General features: G+C 36.3%; 1 protein-coding gene across 1 annotated transcript in view; it reads left to right on the top strand.

Moving 5' to 3' along the window:
* Window positions 1-20,354, top strand: part of CACNA2D1 (calcium voltage-gated channel auxiliary subunit alpha2delta 1) — a 337,698-nt gene that overhangs the window by 258,391 nt on the left and 58,953 nt on the right. Inside the window, exon 11 of the mRNA XM_085298915.1 lies at window positions 2,471-2,575. Within this exon, the coding sequence (XP_085155041.1) occupies window positions 2,471-2,575 (105 nt within the window). The remainder of the gene's footprint in view (window positions 1-2,470; window positions 2,576-20,354) is intronic.

Raw genomic sequence — 20,354 nt, 5'->3', positions numbered from 1 at the left:
TATATTAACTCAGTATGTCTTTGCAAATAATGCTATTTTAGCTTCAGTGATTTCAGTGATTCAGGAAGTTTTATTTCCCATAAAGGTCTTGAAATCATCTCTTCTGAAATCATTTTTGCCTTGCTTTACTTCCACTTCTTGCATGAAACTGGCACTGAAAAATACATTCTTAAAGTCTCCTGCCATGAAGTATAGTCCTGACCTGCGTCTCAAAAAGTTAATTTAAAGGGTRTGGAACATGTATAAAAACAAAATAGTTTTATGCACAGCATAAAATGAATAATATCTTGCTTACTTTAAAAACAAAATAAAGCAAAATCAAAAAAAGAGAGATGACTTTTATCAAATGCAAGAGAGAGCTAAAGTAAGAACTTAGGCTCAATTCCAAATCATATTCTTTTGTGGCTTAAGCTAATAAGCCAGGTTGGAGATTTTGTACTGGGAAGCTGATACATGTGTGTRTGTTCTTTTCCACTGGGTCTGTTCCAAGAGGGCAGAGACATTTGTTGAGGTGGTGGGGCAAACTCTTTGGAAAAATGATGGAATTACTGCCTCAGATTTTGCAAAATCTCTTCTATTCAAGCCCTTAACCACTGTCTCTCTATCATTATGGAAGCAGGGGGAAAAAATCAGTTGTAAAGGCCATACTGCCTTCGCTTGATCACTCATTAGGAACTGATCTGTTACAGGTTCTTTCACCAGGATGCAAAGTTTTTGTGGTGGAGAACATCAAGCAAATTTTGTTTATTCATCTTCAGATTTGTAATACTGTATAGATTCTAAAATTTTGGATTGTTTTTTGCATGACATCACTTTAGTATCTAAACAGTGCAATGCAAGTAAAGCCAACTTGTAAATTCCAGGAGGTATAGAGAGGAAAATACTACATTCTTCTGGTGCTCTCTAAGCATGTGCTGAGTAAGCCACTAGAAAAATCCTAGTTTAATTCATTTTAATCCATCCAAAGATCAAGTTCAAATTTTGTTTATAATAGCTGTCCTTTTAAAATCAATAAGAAAGTTATATAAGACAAGCAGGCTTTGGTCCCTTCTATGTCACTGCCTTTGTGTCCCTCTTGATTTTATTTTGGCCTGTATATTAAATCACTAGAAATATGGGTGAGTTTATTTATGAAGTATCCGGCTCTATTTTTATTACTTTTTTAATATCAAAAAGACTGCAGTCTAAAGCAGTATGTTGTAGGTTTCACAGGCAAAAAGTGATCGTAAATTATTTATTCCTAAATGAAACAGAGTGCTGGTGCAATGGGAGGGAGTGTATTGATTTCAAGCTTTTTTATTTGTTGTTGCATGTAAGAAAATCTTTAGATTTCTTTTATTTTCAAATAGTTAAATAAATATTCAGTTAATACTGAACTAACAGTACAAAACATCTCTCAAATATAATGTTTGCAAAGAAAGTTCATGTGCTATAGCCTGCTGACAGCGTTGTAAAAACGCAGAGTTCCTGCATTCAGGCGCATCGGGTAGCGCTTGAGGGCCTGGCTTAGCTCGATAATCTTTTCTGAGGATGCAAAAACAAGGAATCAAATCAGAGAGTAGGATAAAAATTAACTAAGAGAGGTGGGATCCTCTCATTTATTCTATCTAATTATAAAGATTCTTTCCAAAAGTGGGAGAGACTTAGGTACTTGTAAGCAAGACGCTTGCAGAGAAGAAAAAAGAAAAAAAAAAATGAAGGGGGGAGGGGGGGGGGAAAAAAAAAAAAAAAAAAGAAAAGCAAGACGCTTGCAGAGAAGAAAAAAGAAAAAAAAAATGAAGGCATTACAGAAGAGGAAGACTGAGCTGATCTTAAGGAAAATTAACAAAAGGAGTAAACACAAGAACACCTCTAAGTTCACTGTGTTTGATGGTTTCTGTGAGTCTAGCAGAAAAAGTGGAGGTGTTTCATATGCTATATAACAAGTTCGTATAATGAACTTGTTAGTTTGTTAGAGGGTCCCAAATTTTCACAGAGATAGTTAGGATGGGAACAGGAGGATAAAAGCCTTCAGATGCCCTCCGTCAGTGTCGCAGAGCAGGTTTTGGGAGGATGTGCRGGGTGACCTGATGGGTCTGCATGCTGGTGGAGGTGGCACAGACTAGATGGGCAGCCCTCTGCCCTTGGCCAGATCTCAGATGTGATGTCTTTGACTCTCAAGGAACGGAAAAAACATTTTTTTTTTTTTTGGTTGGTTTGGGTTTTTGTTCAGTGTTGTAGTGGTCAAGAGTGAACAACAAGAACGTCTCTGTAACATGGAGGCAAAATATAGAATTGGAAAAACTGTCTTGAGGAAGACTTACTGGATGAAATCCTAGAAGATTAGAATTTTTGTCACTGATCACAAAGAGGCTGGAGTTTTACSTAAAATGTTAAAGTCAGAAGCAGGTTGATATGGAAGGCATCAAATATATCCCTTGTTATTTTGTGTACCTGAAATAAGAAATGCTTCTGTTTGTGTCTCCTGCAGCACAGTGTCTCTAGAGCTAACTGCAATAAGATTATCATGTTGTTTACGGATGGTGGTGAAGAAAGAGCACAAGAAATTTTCCACAAATATAATGAAGACAAAAAAGTAAGTGATACCTGGAAGATTTTACTAAAATAATAATAATAGTAATAATAAATACCCCACAGCAGCACAAACAAGAATTTAGACTAGAATTAAAAACATTTTTGGTAGGTGTATARCATACTTCTAAAAACCTATTAGTGTTGAACCTTAGGCTACTTAAAGCTTTCTCAACATATAACATTTCTCTGAAAAGATAATAAAATTTGTTTAATATTTTATACTTTCTGACCCATTGGTGCCAAGTAGTACAAAAGCACTCTGTGAGCCGTAAAGAATTAGACTTTTTAATGGCCTTCTTGTTTCATTATTATCCTTACATTATCAACCAAAAAGTAGAAACATAATGACTATATGTGTGTGTGTGTGTGTGTGTGTACACGTACACAGTATGTACACACACACACACACACACACACATATTTATATACATATATATATATATATATATATATATATATGAAATAAAAGCTTGATTTTGGGGTTATAATCTGAGACTGAACATATGTGGGCTAGAAAAAACTTTTATAAATTTCCCTATGAGGGTAATTATACATTTAAAAATCTTAGCTAGGACTAGGATAGCTTTCTATTACTGAAATTTGTTCTGTAGTTCAACCAGAATTATTGGTTTCACACAACAATCACTGGACTGGTCTTGTTAAGATTAGATTGGTTTATTAGCTGTGCAGTTTTTGTTTTAATTTTTGAATTTAATCAAACTTGCAATCTGACTTTTGAATACTTACCGCCGCAGAAGTGCATAGACAGGGGGTGTACGTTTTGCCTGCATGTGATATAAGCTACAGTTCTATGAATTGCCCCCTACTACGTTTCGGTGTAGATAAACATGCTTAGGAGATTTATTACTTTTTAAAGGAAACTTAAATATGACCTGGCTTTTTATTAAAACTGAGCAATTRCCTTTCCTAGTGTTTGGAGATGTGCATGTAGCTGTCTTTTTTTCGCAAAAGCAGTTAGATCACAGTTCACCAAGACACTAAAGCAGTTGCCATGGGTGCTTATCTATAAAGCAGTGGAAGTATTTCGTTGGAAGTCCTCATATACGTGAATTAATCCCTTAGAAAGGGGAACTAAGAATGCAAGACACAATTTCCGTCTCCAGCAGCAGCTCCCTCYGCGGCCGCGGAGAGTCCCTCCGTGTCTGCTCCGTCTTGGTGTTCCAGGGAGCATGATGTGGCCGGGTTCAGTTAACCTTTGTGTCTGAGCTGAAAGTGTTATTTAAACTGATAATTAATTAGATGGAAGACATGAAAACATGGCAACCCACTGTACGGCACACATGGCTGTATTCTGAAAATACATKCAGAGACTCCTCTTCAGATTTGAACTTTTATTTAGCTTTTATTATAGTGAGTGCCATTAGCTAAAGGGAAGCTATGCATAAGGGGGAAGATGCATGATTCATTTCTTATTATTTTCCATTTTATTCTCTGTGTTACGGGGAAAGTATAGTAAAATATCCAGTTATAAGAAAAAAATACATTTGTAGCCTTACCAGCATTATGAATGTSAATCAATTATTCAGGGAACCAAGACGAACTTGGGATTTATTAATTTAACATGATTATTTTATCCTATAATACCATAAAGTTTCACTGCTAAGAGTTGGGTTGCTTTTCTACATACTATTATTCCATAGCACACTCTTACTTTCTTATTACTTGTAACAAATGAAGGTTTAGGCTTTTTAGTGTATGCAACAGATGTGTGGGTGATAATGTTCACTGTTTGGGTTTCTGTTTGTTTGAGCCTGTCTTCTTATATAATTAAGTGTAATGGAAATCTTACTGCGCTTGGTTAAGTTATATATATAAATAAAATACAAATCTTAGTARGCATCTACATTTTTGTTCCTGTCTAATAATGTATTAAGTTGCTTGATGCTATCCTTTATTGCTTTTCTTCAAGGTGACTTTGTAAAAACAAGGGATACTGAGAAAGTTTTTGGCAGGTGTACTTTAAAGAACCATTCACTTACTCCTTGAATAAACCGTATAGTTTTCTATCAGTAAAAATCCTTATGCTCTTGAAGGAGAATTTGTGGTAGAAAAATGAATTTTCTTTCTTCTTTCCTTTTTTTTTTTTTTTTTTTTTTTTAAGGAAAAATCCCTAATGATAGTGAACCAGCATTTAGTATTAGTAAATTAAGCTTTATAACTTACAATAACAACCCCCTGACAATTTTTTACAGCATTCTAGTATTTTTGAAAATAAGACTAATATAAAATATGTTAGTGAGCATGATTTACCTGTTAAGAATACACTTGRTTCTAGAACGCTAAAATGTATGCTTTCTTGAGGGGGAACTCYCTGTGTAACTTAATTTCATCCAGTGGAGCATAATAATAACATGATTGACAGACRTATTCTAACATTGAAAATAAATGTATACTTCTAATTTTGTGAAGTAATAGTCACAAACAGTAATGTTGCCTTCTTAGATTGCATAGTAGGATGCTTTCGTAGGGGAAGAGATAAGAACCATAAAGACATGGGGATTTAGATTCTGGTGTCTTTATTGCAGTTTAGCTATACTTTTTTTCCACAAATAGTCTTGTTGAATGTGMGAGGGCTAGTTTTATAATTATTTGTAGGGATACTGTTCACCATTAGTAAGGTATTAAAAAGAGTTTCCTGTATTTTATAGTTGTAGTAATTCGTAGTCTCAGTGTGGATTGATTAATCTCTTTTCCTGCCTGGTCTGCATTTGTTTGTTCACTTTTCTCTGTGCTTTGCATACAGTATATAAAAGATGAATCTTTATTATCTTCCTGTGTCACAGTCAGTCACTTCCCATCCTATATACACTATATCATAAATTTACATTTATTTTTCTTTTGAGTTCAAAGTGAAGACCATCCATTCAAATCTATTAATCCTTGTTTTCATCTCCCTGATGTAAAATTGCTTCAGCTCTCAAAATATGTTGTTCATGTCAGTTACTTTGTAGTTCATTGGCATGAAAGAGGATTAAATAAGTTTTGTTCAACGAGACAACAGGACTTAGTTACACTTGTTTATGGTGCCCTTAGTGCAACCTTCAAGGTGAGAAGTGAAAGAATACAATAAACAATTAAAAAAAACCAAAACCTAAAAATCGAAAGAATAGCCTAGAAAAGAAAGGCAGGAAATTTGTCCTGTTAAATTAGTGGGTTTCATCCCTTTGAATGTGAAGATTTTTGTAAAACCGATATAACGATATTTTGAGGAGGAATATTTCTAGTTTTTCAACTTCATCTGTTTGAAGTTGAAAGTCACAATTGTGTCTCACCTTTGTATGCCTTTGTCCCTTAATAAAGCCAGCTTTTATTGTTACAGATTGCAAGTACATGCCATGCGTGATATTTAAAAATTGGCATATTTACCTTTATGGTGGCATTTGGGGTTGTTGCACTAGATGTGTGAAATACCATGCACATGGTTAATTTCAGGAACAAAGGCGATAAATTTTCGTTTTATTTGTACTCATGCTGCAGATGACTTCACTGAACACAGCAATATAAATTTAATTGAAATGTAGGCACAGTAGGCACTCTCCATCCTGAGAATTTTGACCTCAAGTTAAAAATAGAAAACCAGCTATGGTTGCTCTTTGGGGCATATTGCACACCCTGAAATAGGTATATTGAAGGATTGCTCAATTCATGTGGGTAGGAAGAGACCTTAATCATCCCTCATGCACTTTAGGTTATTTGAAAGTTTTCTGTTGAGGCAGAGGTTGGTGGGGGTCGAACGGATTGGTTGCAGGTATATGGAGAAGCCTAAGGCAGATCACCCATCRCGTTCCCACAGAATTATCTGTAGTGATTAATGCCAGCTCATTTGCTGACAGTATGATCTGAGAGGAAATGGTACATAGGGGAGGTTTTTCACAGCTCAGTTCCATTAAAAATATTTGTATGCAGTGTGCAAAGACCTTTTACAGGGGTACAGGTCCCGTGTGAAACYTAAACTGTTACGCGTGGTCATGGCCTCTTCCAGAGTGGGACATCAGAAGAACGATATATGAGAAAGCACTTGCAAAACTTACTGCTAAAAGAAATTCCCACCCTTGTTAGTATCCAAAGAGGGAACCCCAYTGGGTTTATAGGTCTGAATTCTTTTTTGTACAAGTCCAAGTTGACTTAACACGCGATAGTTGTGCCACTATGTGTTAATCTGGGCCACAGCATATGAGTCATTCTGGAGAAGCCTGAAAGCTTTCATCTCAACTACAAATGACCGTTAGAAAAGCCCATGACATTTCCACTTGGGGTAGCCATGGGACTCTGGCCAATGTCAGTCTGAATAAATGTAGCTTTCTACACTTACTCATAGAGCTGGAAATAGCAACAGCATCCTTCTCAACACTGATATCAACTGTTATTAGTGCTTAACAACTGTCCAAGTGTTCTCCAGCAGTGCATGCATTTCTGTGTGTGAGCGACTTGCCACACAGSATTGTAGTATTGAAATTCAGGGTTCAAATGAACAAAATTCTGGTTTATATCTGAATGACGTGTATGCAGTTTGCTAGCTGTAACTGTAAAAATTTTAAGGTAATTTTTAAGCTTTCTAAATACTAGATTGTTCTCTGGGCTTCTCTACTTTTCATTAGCTTTCTGTGGTCTTTGTCAGGAAGGACATTTCTCATTTCTGCTGATCAATCACCCTCTGTGGTGAATTGTAATGTCGTAATGGTATAGATCTCTTATGCAAGAAAAATCTCCAGATTGCCAGTTACCCTTGTTGTATTACCACCACGAAGCTCAGCAGCACCAATACCTGGATTAGCCCTTTCACTGTTAGGTCCTTGGAGAAAATTATTCTGACAGAATGCTACTTTGTAGATTAGAAAAAAAAGCTAAGTATGTATGGTAACTGCAGAGGAAGATCACTCAGAATTGTTTCCCCTCCAATTTCAGATAGTCTTCTAGAAATGGAACCAGTTTATGGTTGTCRGATGGACAACAGCAGCATAAATAATGTATCTTGTCAGGCTACAATGCCTTCCTCTCCTCAATGCAGGAGAAGGCCTATTTAAAAACAAAAAAATATATACATCATATTTTTGGAAGCATCTACCTTTATTCTAAAGAGCTAGCGGGAAAAAAAAGACAGGGCAAAAATAATTACTCAGACCAAAAGCAGCTTTTGCAATGTGCCCATTATTGTCATTATTTTATTCAGCTTGTTTTCTCTTCAGTCARACTGAAGGCTTTCATTCTGTAAGCACTTCTGTCTTAGAAGTGTGTCATCTTCCAGATACTAACTTTAATTCATTGTATGTGCTGTTATACTCAGAACTGGAAAAGTTAAAATATTCTGTGTGAAATCTGGGTCAGTAATCAGAAATTTTGCAATCTTCCCCCCCCCCCCCAAAGTAAAAGTGCAAACTGTTAATAGAGTACTCACTGCAGGCATATCTTAATCTTAAGGCAAATTAGTTTTTATTTCTTGTTTAGCTCCACTTACTTAGTGAAGGGCTTGCAATTTATCCGCTCTCCTAGTATCTGGGTTCCTGACATAGGTTAATGCCATTAGATTCATGAGTTCAAATATTCCATATCAGCAGTTTTCCTCCTGTGGCACTCATTGTCCAAAAATACTTCAGTAGTCCAGTTACACAGCACTGAACTGCTTGAGGTCCTGCATGTGTAAATCTAGGCAATACCATTTTTTTTTCAGATATGACATTAAGCATCCATTTTTTGCCCATAAATCAAAATTGTGAGCCACAGTTACCTYGCAGTCTGTGAAATCCTCTTCCTCAGTGGGGAATCAGTGTTCAGTGATTTTTAGGATACTTTTTTTTCCCCAAAAAAATATTTGTATATAGTCTTTTTAGCAGTCTTCTCCCAAGATAAATCTCCACCACATGCCTATGCTCTGGCAAATCTGTTGGGTTAGACCAATCTGGCACAGCCTTTCCCAGGCTGTCTCCTGGCTGACCCCTTTACCTTTAGAACATACTGTCTTTTATAAATTATTTCTTAAAGGCTGGCATAAAGGACTTACATTTATTATATTTCTTGTCTCTTTTTCACCCATTGAAAAAAAGCTGGACGACAGAGACTGAGGAGGCACAGTAGCTAGATCGGGGGGCAGCTGAGCGATTATTTTGGGGAGAAGATTGGCACGCACAAGGGCCTTTTCACGCCTGTGTCCACAGGGTGCCCTGTGCTGATACTGAATTTCTGTTCATGCTACTGTTTCCTTATCTGTGTGAGCTCGTACAGGATACCATGTGGCATTTTTATATGCTGTGCAAGATAAAATCCACATGGTGGCGGTGAGAACTACAGAAGCCTAATAAATATTTTAATATAGTTTTGCTGAAAAATAATCTTATCAGCCATATTAGAATCATACATACATAAAAACCTAAGTGAAAGCTTGTTTCRTTTAAATTTGACATGGAGGGGACTATTTGATGTTTTTTTATTGGTCTTCAGTTCCAAACCACTTCATTAATGGTGATTGATTCAAGGTCTCACATGCAGGTCATTGCTGCAGGTGGCATAAATTGATTAAACAAGGCAGTAGGAATAGGATACACTTAATATARAAAGTTAATTATATTTGTTTGGGAATGAAAACAGAAAGTCAAACTGTATTTTACTTATTTATACCAACAAAATGTTCCTATGGCAAAGCTGGCTGAGGTTAGAGCTCAGAAGATAGCTTCAGTGTCAGTCTTCCCGCATACTAACYTTAGGCTCATTATTGTGAATTTATGATTGCAGTGGGAGCTGGTTGTATCCTTCTGTAATTAAAGAATAGGATAGGGACTTTCTTCAATGAGCATGAGCAATTTAATACCTAGGCTACCTCTGATGATGTTTGCATAATTCCTTCTTTAAAGTRTTCAGTTCCACAGTTTTCTTGGGTATTTAGGTTTTCCTGTTTCACCATCTACCTGTTTAGAAAGCTTTCCCTAAAATATCTTACGGCAAAATAAGCATATAGTTTTGTTTGTTTGTTTGTTTTTCCTTTTTTTTTGTAGCAAAGAGAAAAATTAATTCTTATCATAATTTCCTTGTACGTTTTATGAGATCATTCTTATGTTGTTACCCTTGTTCTTTCTCCCAGRCTTTGTCTTTTCAACTAAACAAACTTCTTTCTTTCAGATTCTCATAAAATACAYCTTAAATTCTTTTCATTCTTTTTGCCCTCTTCAATTGTATATAACACACTAAAACACACTTTGGAACAATTACAGATGAAACTTGAATGGTGTCAAGAGAATAGACTATTTTCTGTGATTTATCTTCATACAGAACTTAGGTAAATAGATCATAGAATATAATTTGCCTATTTTGAACAGCATCATATTATTGCACCATATTTGTACTTTGCTTTGATTTTTCCCCTATACTGCTGCTTTTTATAGGTATCCTTAAATTTTAGTTCATGCATTTGATTTTCTTTTCTAAGATTTTTCAACTTACATTGCATTAGGCAGTTTTCTCTTGTATGTTTAATGTATTTCTTTTCATGATTGCCAGCTTTCTTTAAATCCTTTATTCTTCAGATCATCTTCCCAAGAGCCCCAACTAGCTAGTTCTCTGAGTTTGCTCAGGTCTGTCTTTTGGAAATCTTGTTTTACTACTGTCACGCCTTTCTTTCCTCAAAATAAAAACCACTTCTCGCTTTTTGCCCCATGTTAGCTTTTTCCTCTCCAAATTTTCAATTAATTCTTCCTTAGAATTCAGAAACAAATTTATCAATTTTTACCATTTATAGAGCAGGAAATTGTTGCTGACATATTCCAAGGTGAATTCCATTTGTGAATTCTCTTGTCTCCCATCATGTTGTTTTATCAGCATGAACTTATCTAACTGAAACTTTACCATTGGATCCCCACTTTTATATGCTTCTGGAGTTTATTGATRGAAAAGTCATAAGTAAATGTCAAAGAAGTGACTGTAATGAGTGCAGCTGTAGACAGAGAAGATATAAGTTGTTTTGTAATAAAAACTGTATAGGAGAGACTCAGAAATACCATTCATTAAAAACACAAGTGTGGAGAATATTTAAAAGTTAATAATTGTTTTCTGTAGGTAAAGAAGCAAAACACAAGAAAAAATGAGTGTGATTATGATGAATAAAAGATTCTTTTCATTAAATCTACRTGGATCACAATTCTAATGCTTCTATATTGACTTTGAATTTTAGAAGGATTAACCTTATACCATTGGCATGAAGCTGMAAATTTATGGGGAGAAAGTATAGAATTTGTCCAATTAGTAGAKTTAGTCATGTGTGATACCAACCTAGTACAACTAAATGTGATGTATTAAAAAAAAAGAGAGAGAGAGAGATCTGTTAGACCGTAAAACTTGATGGAATTCTGAGTTTCTAAAGGCCAACTGAACTAACAGGCAGACAGATGTTGAGAACTAGGTCTCTTCTTTCTGAAGGTGGGATGGGACATATTTGAATGAGAAGAGTTGTCAGAGTACTGGGGAAAAACAGAGAGAAATCTGTAGGAGACTTTATACTGGGGCTCAAAGGAAGAAGTTACAGAGTGGGAATCTCTGCAGGAAGCAAGCGAATAGTGGCACAGCTGAGGCAGGTGGTAGCACCAAGGTGCATACCTTAGCAGCGTAAGCAGGCAACAGGTTCAGAAGGAAATGAAAAACCCAACAATGAAAGTTACATTCCATTGGGACAATAAGAAAGATGTGTTTATATATTCAGGCAGTGTGACCTAGGAAAGGCATATGAAATGGGAAATGAGACAGCAGAAGTGTAGGTGTTCAGCAGCGTTCACTTAAGCAAGCAGGAACCTCGTGCAACTTAAGCGTGAACTATTACATATTGTTTCAGAGGTGGTACGAGCTGCATTTCATAAGAAGGAGAGCGCATCAGTACCTGAGATGGGGAAGCACTGTGCGAGAAATCTTACTGAAAATAAGAAATACTATGTGTAATTTAGAAGGCCTTGAATCAAAGTGGTGGAAGACAATATATTAATATCAGAAGTGTACAGGATGTTTTAAGTAAATGGGGAAAAATGAGGAAAAGAATAGTTTTTAACTTCAACATAATTGAAGTGGAGACAACACAAATATGTACGTAGATTAAGAAAAAAGTCAGAAAGGGAGGGAGAGAACTGGAACAGCACTACAAGAAAGTAAAATTAAAGAGGTGCAAACTTTTTTCTTGGATTTAATATTTAAATGCTTAGTACTGGATCACAATTCAACTTTTGTTTTTCAATAGATTGTTTGGTGTCTGATTTAACCCTCCTTTCTCTCACTGATGAAGTAATATTTGTCCCCCCGTGCTTAATAGGTAATAATATACTGAGGCAAATTAAGGATCTGTTCACTCATACAAACTAGAAATGTCAACAGAAAGGTGGTACTATTTGAAAGAATGTTTTTTTCAGTGATGTTACTAACTTTTCAGCTCATGCACATAGAATACTGCAAACTGGTGAAGATAAGGCAGTTTACAAACATTTTCCAAATATTTCTTTCTAACTTTTACTCTTGTACAATACAATACTTTGCCAAAATATTTCAGTTTTGTCCAGGAAAAAAATCACCTGTAAGGCAAAGGATAGATATYCTGGTGAGAAACAAAAAGAAAATACTCTAGCTCACTTAGACTATGAAATCTCAGATTCAAAATCCTGACGGGTCCCGAAGAAAAAGCTCAAACTTGCTTTTATATGTTTCCTTACTTTCTTATGCCCGGGGAACCACAGAGTTACAATCTTTAATTTTTTGGCTATACAGAAATAGACTATACAGAATAGAATAACTTTAATGGAAGATCGAGATTCAGTTACTTGACGTCGTAGTGGACTGAAATATGGCTTCTATATCTTGTCACCTAAAAKTTCAGCTCTTCATGTTACAAACCGTTAAATACGTCAGGGCTATAAACAACCCTCACAGCAAAGTACGGGGTGGCTTTACCTATGCATTGCGTGTAGTTCAGTTCTATTCTTTTCAGTAATTTTTTTTCCAGATATTTAAGTTTATTAAGCTGATAACAGAAGAAATGAAAAAAAAAGAAAAAAGTATCGTTGGGCGTGGGAAGGAGCTGTGACATGACTGATAGCATTACCTTTAAGCCACCCGTAGGTGGATGATWCCCGTACATTCACGTGCCGCCGGGAGGTGTGCCGGGTGCTGACGGCGGGCACCGTGCCCGGAGCAGCGCGGGACGATGGGGCGGTGGCCAGGTCCCAGCGCTACGCAACAGTCACGGTCATTTTCCCTAAAATAAAATAAAATAGAAAGGGAAAGACRGCTGAACTTGAGGCTGTTTCCTCCTTACATCTCCCTTTCTTGAGGTCATGCTAGGATGCTGTTCTGTKCCCAGGGAAATCTCCAGGAAACGGGGTGTGGGCAAGGGGAAAGTGCCCTCACCTGTTTGGTTGGAGTAGCCCTTCTCAAGCTCAGTCAGTCCCTTCCCTCAGAACTTCTCATAGCTTTTCATGTCCCTTAAAGTCATGTTTCTGCTACTCTGTGAAGATCTATCCATTGTAAAATTAGACTTGACCTTTGTGTAACCGATAATTCCAGGGAGGAAAATTTCCTGTAAAAGGTTTCTGCTGGGAAATGAAAGTTTCCGAGAGCCCTTCCCTTTCCCCCCATACTCTTTCTCCTTCTAATAAGACTTTTTGGCAYTTTGAACCATTTAGTTTCAGTCAGTGTTTTCCACACTGTCAGAAATCGAGTAATGAGAGTAGAAAAGAGAGAATAAGTGATACAAAGGGCGTAGGGCACTYTTTGCAAAGAGAGAACGTTTGCATGAATAACAAAACAGTCATTGTGTAGTACCTGGTGAAAAATAGGGTTTGAAACGCTCACCTTTTAAAGACAGAATATATTCAATGGAACTGAATAAAATTCCRTTAAATTCTTAGCTGGTATTTGTAATTTTTATTTCCCAGGGCTTTTAAGACCAAAAAAGAGAAGGTATAGTGCCACAACATGAACAGTAATTGTCTATATAACTARTCTAGTCATTTCCAAATGGTTACCTGCCTCCAAATGTTGATTTGACCTATGCTTTTAAGCTTAAAATGCTTTTAATATGTAACACAGAAGAATGACAAATCCTAGTTCACCTACATTAGGATCCCTAGCTGGGCATATGGCTTTTTCTTAGGAAACTTTAAAGCAGGCTATGGGGCTTGTTTGCCATCCTAGTCATGGATTATGGATTATCCTAGTCCTGGTTATGAATTGAAAAGTCTTTTAAGCGGAGAGAATATGGAGGGGAAGGGATGGAGCGCAAATCAATTTGCTTTGTCAACTGCTTTGTTACAGACCTGGGCCACCAAATTTGCAAGGAACTCCCCTTAAAATGTTTTTAGTTTATTTGGAGGCAATGATAAATCCTGAATGCCAGGGAGAATTGGCTCAGGGAAAGGAGGAATTTGTTTGGTTTTAATTTCTACAAAGAAATTTTACTATTAACATAACCAAAGAAGGAAGCAAATCSGGCGAGTAAATAGAACTCGGGAAGTCAAACAAAAAGCTTCACTGGCTGAACTGTTAGGAAGAAGATAGCATAATTTCTTCATGTAATTTCTTCATCTGAAGGAGGGATAATAGCACAGAAGTCTAGGGGAATTTAGGGATCTCCTAGATAAAATATATCTCTGCCTTTTACCAGGATGTGCTAAACATAAAGCCAATGCATTACACACTACTGGAGACATCATCTGTTAGTGTAAGTGTCTTATGGCACCATCTATGCTAGTAAATTAGAGAGCCAAGGCGTGGACTTGGACAGTCATTTGTCTGCTTACCTGCTAGCATGTCCCCTGGGAGGTTTTTCCACCTCTGCCAAATGGTGCAGTCCGAGGCAAGGAAACCTGCTAGGACTCCTTGCAGGGGCAGCARGCAAAGTGGGAGAGGGAAGAAGCAATAGTTCAGCTTGTCTATGGGTGGGCTGTGCTGTGGGGGTTGCTCTTKAGGCCTGATTTTTGGTAGTGTAGACTTTTTGAAAGCCGAACTTTTCTCTTCCTTATCTCTGTTCTTGAGATCCACACCATATAATGTGACAGAATTGATTCGTACCTATCTCTGGAAAACAGTGAGATTAAAAACTTCAACTCATATAGGCAGACTATGCATACAGAGGGCATAGCAACCTTATTGTCATATAATATTCCTGWGTTATCTTATCAATTTAATTATCCACAATTCAACAGAGGTAGATTAATAGGTACCAGCAGGGTGTTTTCTCTCATACTTTTAGCCCTACATGAGTAAGGTCCCCCGACAGGGAGAGGCATCCTGTGCTAGTCCTTTTGTGCCTCGGCAATGAGGAGCTGCAGTTCCACAAGGTGGCACTGATAAGATGTAATAAGAGTCTGTATTACAGAAACTTTCTTTTTTTTTTTGTCTTTTTCTTTTTTTTCTTTTTTTAAGTTCTGTGAAAGAGTAAATTGGGAAAATCCTCAATTTGTTACACTATAATAGTGTTTTCAACCTATATAATAGAAAATATCCCCATTTACATGCATTTAGGGCAATAAAAAAAGCTGGACAAAGATATATTTTTTTTCATTTCTAAAATATTTCACAGTCCTCAAAATGCATTTAAAAAATGAAGAGGATTCGCTTCAGAAACTTCTTCAAAGAACATAACTTTCATTGTGTTCATGGGTTGTAAAGACTCAGGTATAATCTTTAGTTCATTTTTGTGCAGCAGTTGCATATAATTACACCTCACATCATTGTTCTTGGRTGTATTGTCTCAACATATTAGGGCCATCAAAAGTTCTTGAACCCAYGTTAGCAGAATAATTTAGGGTCATATCCAAAGCAGGTGAGGATCTCAAATTCTCCAAAAATTTCCAGCCATGCAGCAAACTTTCTTTTCTTTTTTTTTAAAGCTAGAATTAACATCAGACTGTAACATGAACTGAGTTTAGAGTGTCRTTATTTCTTTTCTATATTAGACTATAATTGCAAAGACTGTAATTAGACTATGAATTCAGAAGTTGGCATTGGAGTTTGAAGTTTGAAATTAAATYATAGTGAATAAGAGATATTAACAATAGAGAAAACTGCAAGTACTCAGAAAATGTGGGAAGAGTAATTCATTGTGGATAAATGGCTAGAAAAGTATCTTCAAGGATCTACACTARTAGTCTTTAAACATAGGTTTCAGTTAAAGCAATTTTCCGCTGATTCCAAGGAGATTTCTCGCATGGTTAAATACCTTGCTGAATCTGAGATTAAGGGTCAATTATGAAAACATTTGAGTTGATGTTTTATCAARCCTTTATTCTTTCTTTATGCCTATAAATTGAAAGACAACCAACCTACAATTTTCCTTTGCATCTAAATATTATCATTTGAGAGCTACAATCTTATTCTCTTTCCCATGCTATTTTTATCCCAAGTCTATATGTATGTTAGGAAAGTACCCAAATTAGAAGGAGATATAGATTTAAGTATCAAAAATAAAACATGGTATATTCTTTTGGTGTATTGTGTCGCTGAAGAATGGCACACTCAATGCCTGTTCTCATCTCAAATTTTCCTAACATGACATAAAATTTGAGTTCTATGTTTTGAGTTCTGTGTTGTCCATAGAGCTTTAAAACTTCCCAACCTTAGCAGTTGAATCAGTTTTATACTCTATTCCTAAGATTATCTCAGTATTTTGTCCAATTACTGGTAAGTGCAAAATGCATAAACAGCCCTAGAGTCATGGAGAAGAACCTGAGTGTCCTACCTCCTAGTTAAATGCTAAATTTCATTGAGCCTTGTATTCAGAGATTATGAATTTGCTTAAACTAGGAGATGTGAACTCAGATACCTTTTGTCTCACTATTAAACTCTCATTTAGAAGGTTAGAGGTGCCACTGTCAAGGTCATTTTGGAAAGGACAAACTCCCTTGTGTCCTTCACAAGAAACCCTTGAAGCATCATGTCTGAGGAGTGACTCACACAGCCGTGTCCATGCTACCAAGCTGTGGAGGGCCGGGGTGCAGGCTGGAGAAGTGGCTGCAGTTCTCCATACCGTGTAATTGGTAGCAGACTCGGTGGTTTGATTCTTGTCCTTGGCCCTCAGCATTTCTGGACAATRTCCTGCTTCAGATCGGGGGTTGCATGAGCTGTTCTCAGAAGTTATACGTGAGACCACCCAGTGCGGGGGTGGGACGGGGAGGGAGGACGGCAAGATAAATTAGCTGTGGAGCTGTGAGCCGTGCTGCGCCACTTGCCCTCTGGGGCTGAGAAATAAGGGATTATGTCTCATTTTATTTACTGCCTAGACATAGCCTAACAGACCCTAAAAGTTCCCTCTAGCACGTCACTTTGAGTCTCAGGCCTTCTGGTAAACACAGAACTTTTATCTCTCTTATCCCTCTCCTTACTAGTAAAACAAAGCTGCTTTACTTTTATAGATATAACSTAAATGGCTTGGGACTGGTCCCCTTGAAGTCCTGACTCCAGCACYTTAGGACAAGAGTGTGGACCAGAACTCAGATGAAACTCTGCAGCTGATGCTTCTCAGTGGCAATTTGAGACGGTTTCTTAATTAGCGTGTAGGGTTTTTAAATCACCCATCCGAAGTTATGTATGTCCTCAATTCAGACTGGTCATAATTGCCTGCTGGTCTCAGCTAGTTCAGAACAGAACCTGGAGCTTTCTTCAACTCTTTTTTTTTTTTTTTTTTCCCCTTCCACTTAGGGAGATATGCCCACAGATGTAAACACAGTAAGGAAACACATGCATTCAGAAGTTTAATGGTGGCAGTTTGAAAACCACATAACATTTCCCTGACCTACAATAAAAAAATACCAAAATGATTAAGTGGTTTGGAAAGATATACTTGCAAGGGATTTGGATGGTGGAATGCATAATGGGATGCAAAAGAGAAGTTTTGTGATTTTTTCCAGAAAAATAAACTTAATTGGTATATTGTCCTCCTTTTTTTTTTTTTTTTTTTTTGAGTGGGCCTAGGAAAAACAAACCAATGCAATTTTTCACCATATTCCATAATATATTTAAAAATATTAATTGAAAAAATATTTCCCAGAATCATGCTGGAATTACTGATTTTTTTCTTGTATATTGCAACTTCTCTTGGTCAATAGTAAAAGAGATTATCTCTGGATCTTTACTTTCAGTTATAATGGTCTAATTAAAATATTCTGAAATTGGTCATCATCTACTGCGTCACTTCTGTGTGTCATCAGAACAACTGAGATACTGTATGATTTTCTGAGCTCAGTTTTTGACTCAGTAAGTTTTTTGTTTGTTTGTTTTTTGCGCAATGGTTGAAAAAGATTTATAGTGATATTTTCATAGTCATAAAACTGTGGGATTCATCCTTGGARAGCTCTCTATAAGAAAAGATACAGGCAGATTCACCTCACTTTCTTGGCTGACTTTGGATCCTATCACAAAAAAAAGGTTAGCACAGAACATGCTTTTTGCTAAAACTGGCTGGTTTAATTTGACTTGCTGACTCATTTTTCCAGCTGTTCCGTCATTCTACTCAATTCCAGAGCAGACAGCGGGAAAAACAAAACTCTTCTGAGCGTACCCCCCTTTTGCCAAGACAAGTAACAATTAAAAACTSCAATATACATGGCAGTTCTTTATCTCTGTTAATTACAGTAAATCAGATGTATTGTCCTGTACTTGTTGTCAATAATTTAAATTCTAGATTCTTTGTAGATTAGCTGCAGGTTCTACATGCTGTTTCTTTTCCCTAATTACATACCATTTCACARCTTGAGTTTAACACAGTGATTCATTCTTACATTTGAGATCAAATACTAGACAGTCCTGTCTAATTGACTCATGGGTTTTGTACGCATACAAGCACACCTCTATGACTATTTCTTATTTACTTAATTAGCCACTTTTAATCTTGCTAAAAGAGACATCAAGTCACTCAGCTATTTTAGTAGGTCTTTTTAGTGGGTTTTGGTCTTATTTCACTATCATCTTGAAGAAGGATATAATTTGAAGGAAGTGTTTAGTAGACACTAAGCTATAACAGTTGTGAGTCCTGAAAAGATCAGAAATGTAATAGAGACCTTGTGAGTTGAGAGGTGTTGATAGAACATAACACCGGGATATTCAACTTGGAAAAAATGTACAGTGATTAAATAGAAACAGAGCAATGCATTAGAAAGGTTATAGCTGACACTTTGTGGAAGAGGTCAAGGACAAATGGGGGATGGCAAATCTGACTTGAATTTACAAGGTGATACAGCAATAAAAAAGCAAAGGAGATACAGACATATCAGCTGACATCACGTAACCACTATCAATACTGATATTTTCAAGGTAACAGAAGGGTTTTTTTTGGTCTGCCTCTATACATATGAGCTACAGGGGGGAAATTTTACCACCTCACACATGTACAATCATTCCCCTAGCTGTTTATGTAACTAGAACTGCARTGGGCTTGAATGATTGCTCAGGAAGGACCCTGTAGGGCATAGTTTTAGTAGAACTTCAAATTTTGCCTGTATTAAAAAGAAAAAAAAAAGAAAGAAAAAAGAAAAAAAAAAGATCAGTAAGCTGAGAAACCAGTGCAATAGACATTAGTTATATTAATTCAGCTTTTAGGTGCAGAAACAAAGGGTTTGTACATATAAAGGAGATCAAAAGGTGTTGCTAATTGAAAATGACATCCAGCACCAAGTTTTATTTGCCCTTCCTGCATATAGGGGTCAACACTAATAAAGTTCCACCAATTACTAGCTGCTGACTGATGATTGGAGCTATTCCTGCAGCTCTTGGTTAATACATAAGCTCCAGTTTTGTCACACAATTTTGCTTACTTATCTGACAAATAAAGGTCTACCTTAGCACAGGCTAGATAATATCAAAATAATATGAAAAATATATGAAAATAYAATTGACCATGTCAACCAAACAGCAGTCAGTAAGCAAGTCTACAACTTCACATTGTGAATGTTACACAAAGAAAACACTATCTTATTACTCAGTTATAGCCTGTGTGAAAATTAGGTGTAGTATGTTTTAATTTTCAACATAGTCATCAAATTCAAAAGAGAAAAGAATTCATGATTTTATACTATGATCTATGTTTTGTAAAGTGAAGTGGTAAAGCTGAAGGTCCATAAGGAAACAGATGCCTGAAGAAGAAAGGTAGTCTGATTTCTTATTTGCCGTTTCTTATGAAGGACTTGATAATAAAGTAATGAGCTCATTAAATCTTGTGGGAAAGTATTTTTCCCATCCTTTATAGAAATGTTCAGCTTCTGAGCAAATTGTTCAAGCAGAAGCTGAAACATAACATTTGTAATGTTTCTGTATATCTCATAGAAATCGTAATCTGTGTACAGAATTACTCTTTTGTTTGTTTTTATTCTTCTCATTTAGATAAGACAGATTGCATGGAAAATAATTTCAGCTGAAAACTCTGGTTTCTATCAAAAACTTAGGTAGAATTTTGTGAATTCTTCTAGAACCAGGACATCCCTCAGTTACAGAGATAGATTGGAATTGCATTGGCCAAACAGAACAGAATAATGCTTCAAAACAAACAACATTAGTAAATATCAGAATTTAAACCTGAAAGTCCTTCCATAGAATTCTCTTGATCTGATTTAGTGGCTTTGCTGAAAGGCAGAGCAAAATGAGAATTTCTTTTCAGTACTATTTGAAAATGTTTTTCCTGAAAACATTTTATAACCTAAAAAATCTTATTTTACATTGCTTTGAATCCTGCATCTAACATTGGTAAGTGTCAAGTACTTTAATTAAACTCTGACACTGTAATTAACACTGTTCAAAAAAAAAAAAAA

This window comes from Rhea americana, unplaced genomic scaffold (assembly GCF_003343005.1).
Source record: "Rhea americana isolate MKP2758 unplaced genomic scaffold, rheAme1 scaffold_1, whole genome shotgun sequence".
NCBI lineage: Eukaryota > Metazoa > Chordata > Aves > Rheiformes > Rheidae > Rhea > Rhea americana.
The sequence above is the reverse complement of the archived record's forward strand: the minus strand, read 5'-3'. Positions and strand labels throughout refer to the sequence as shown.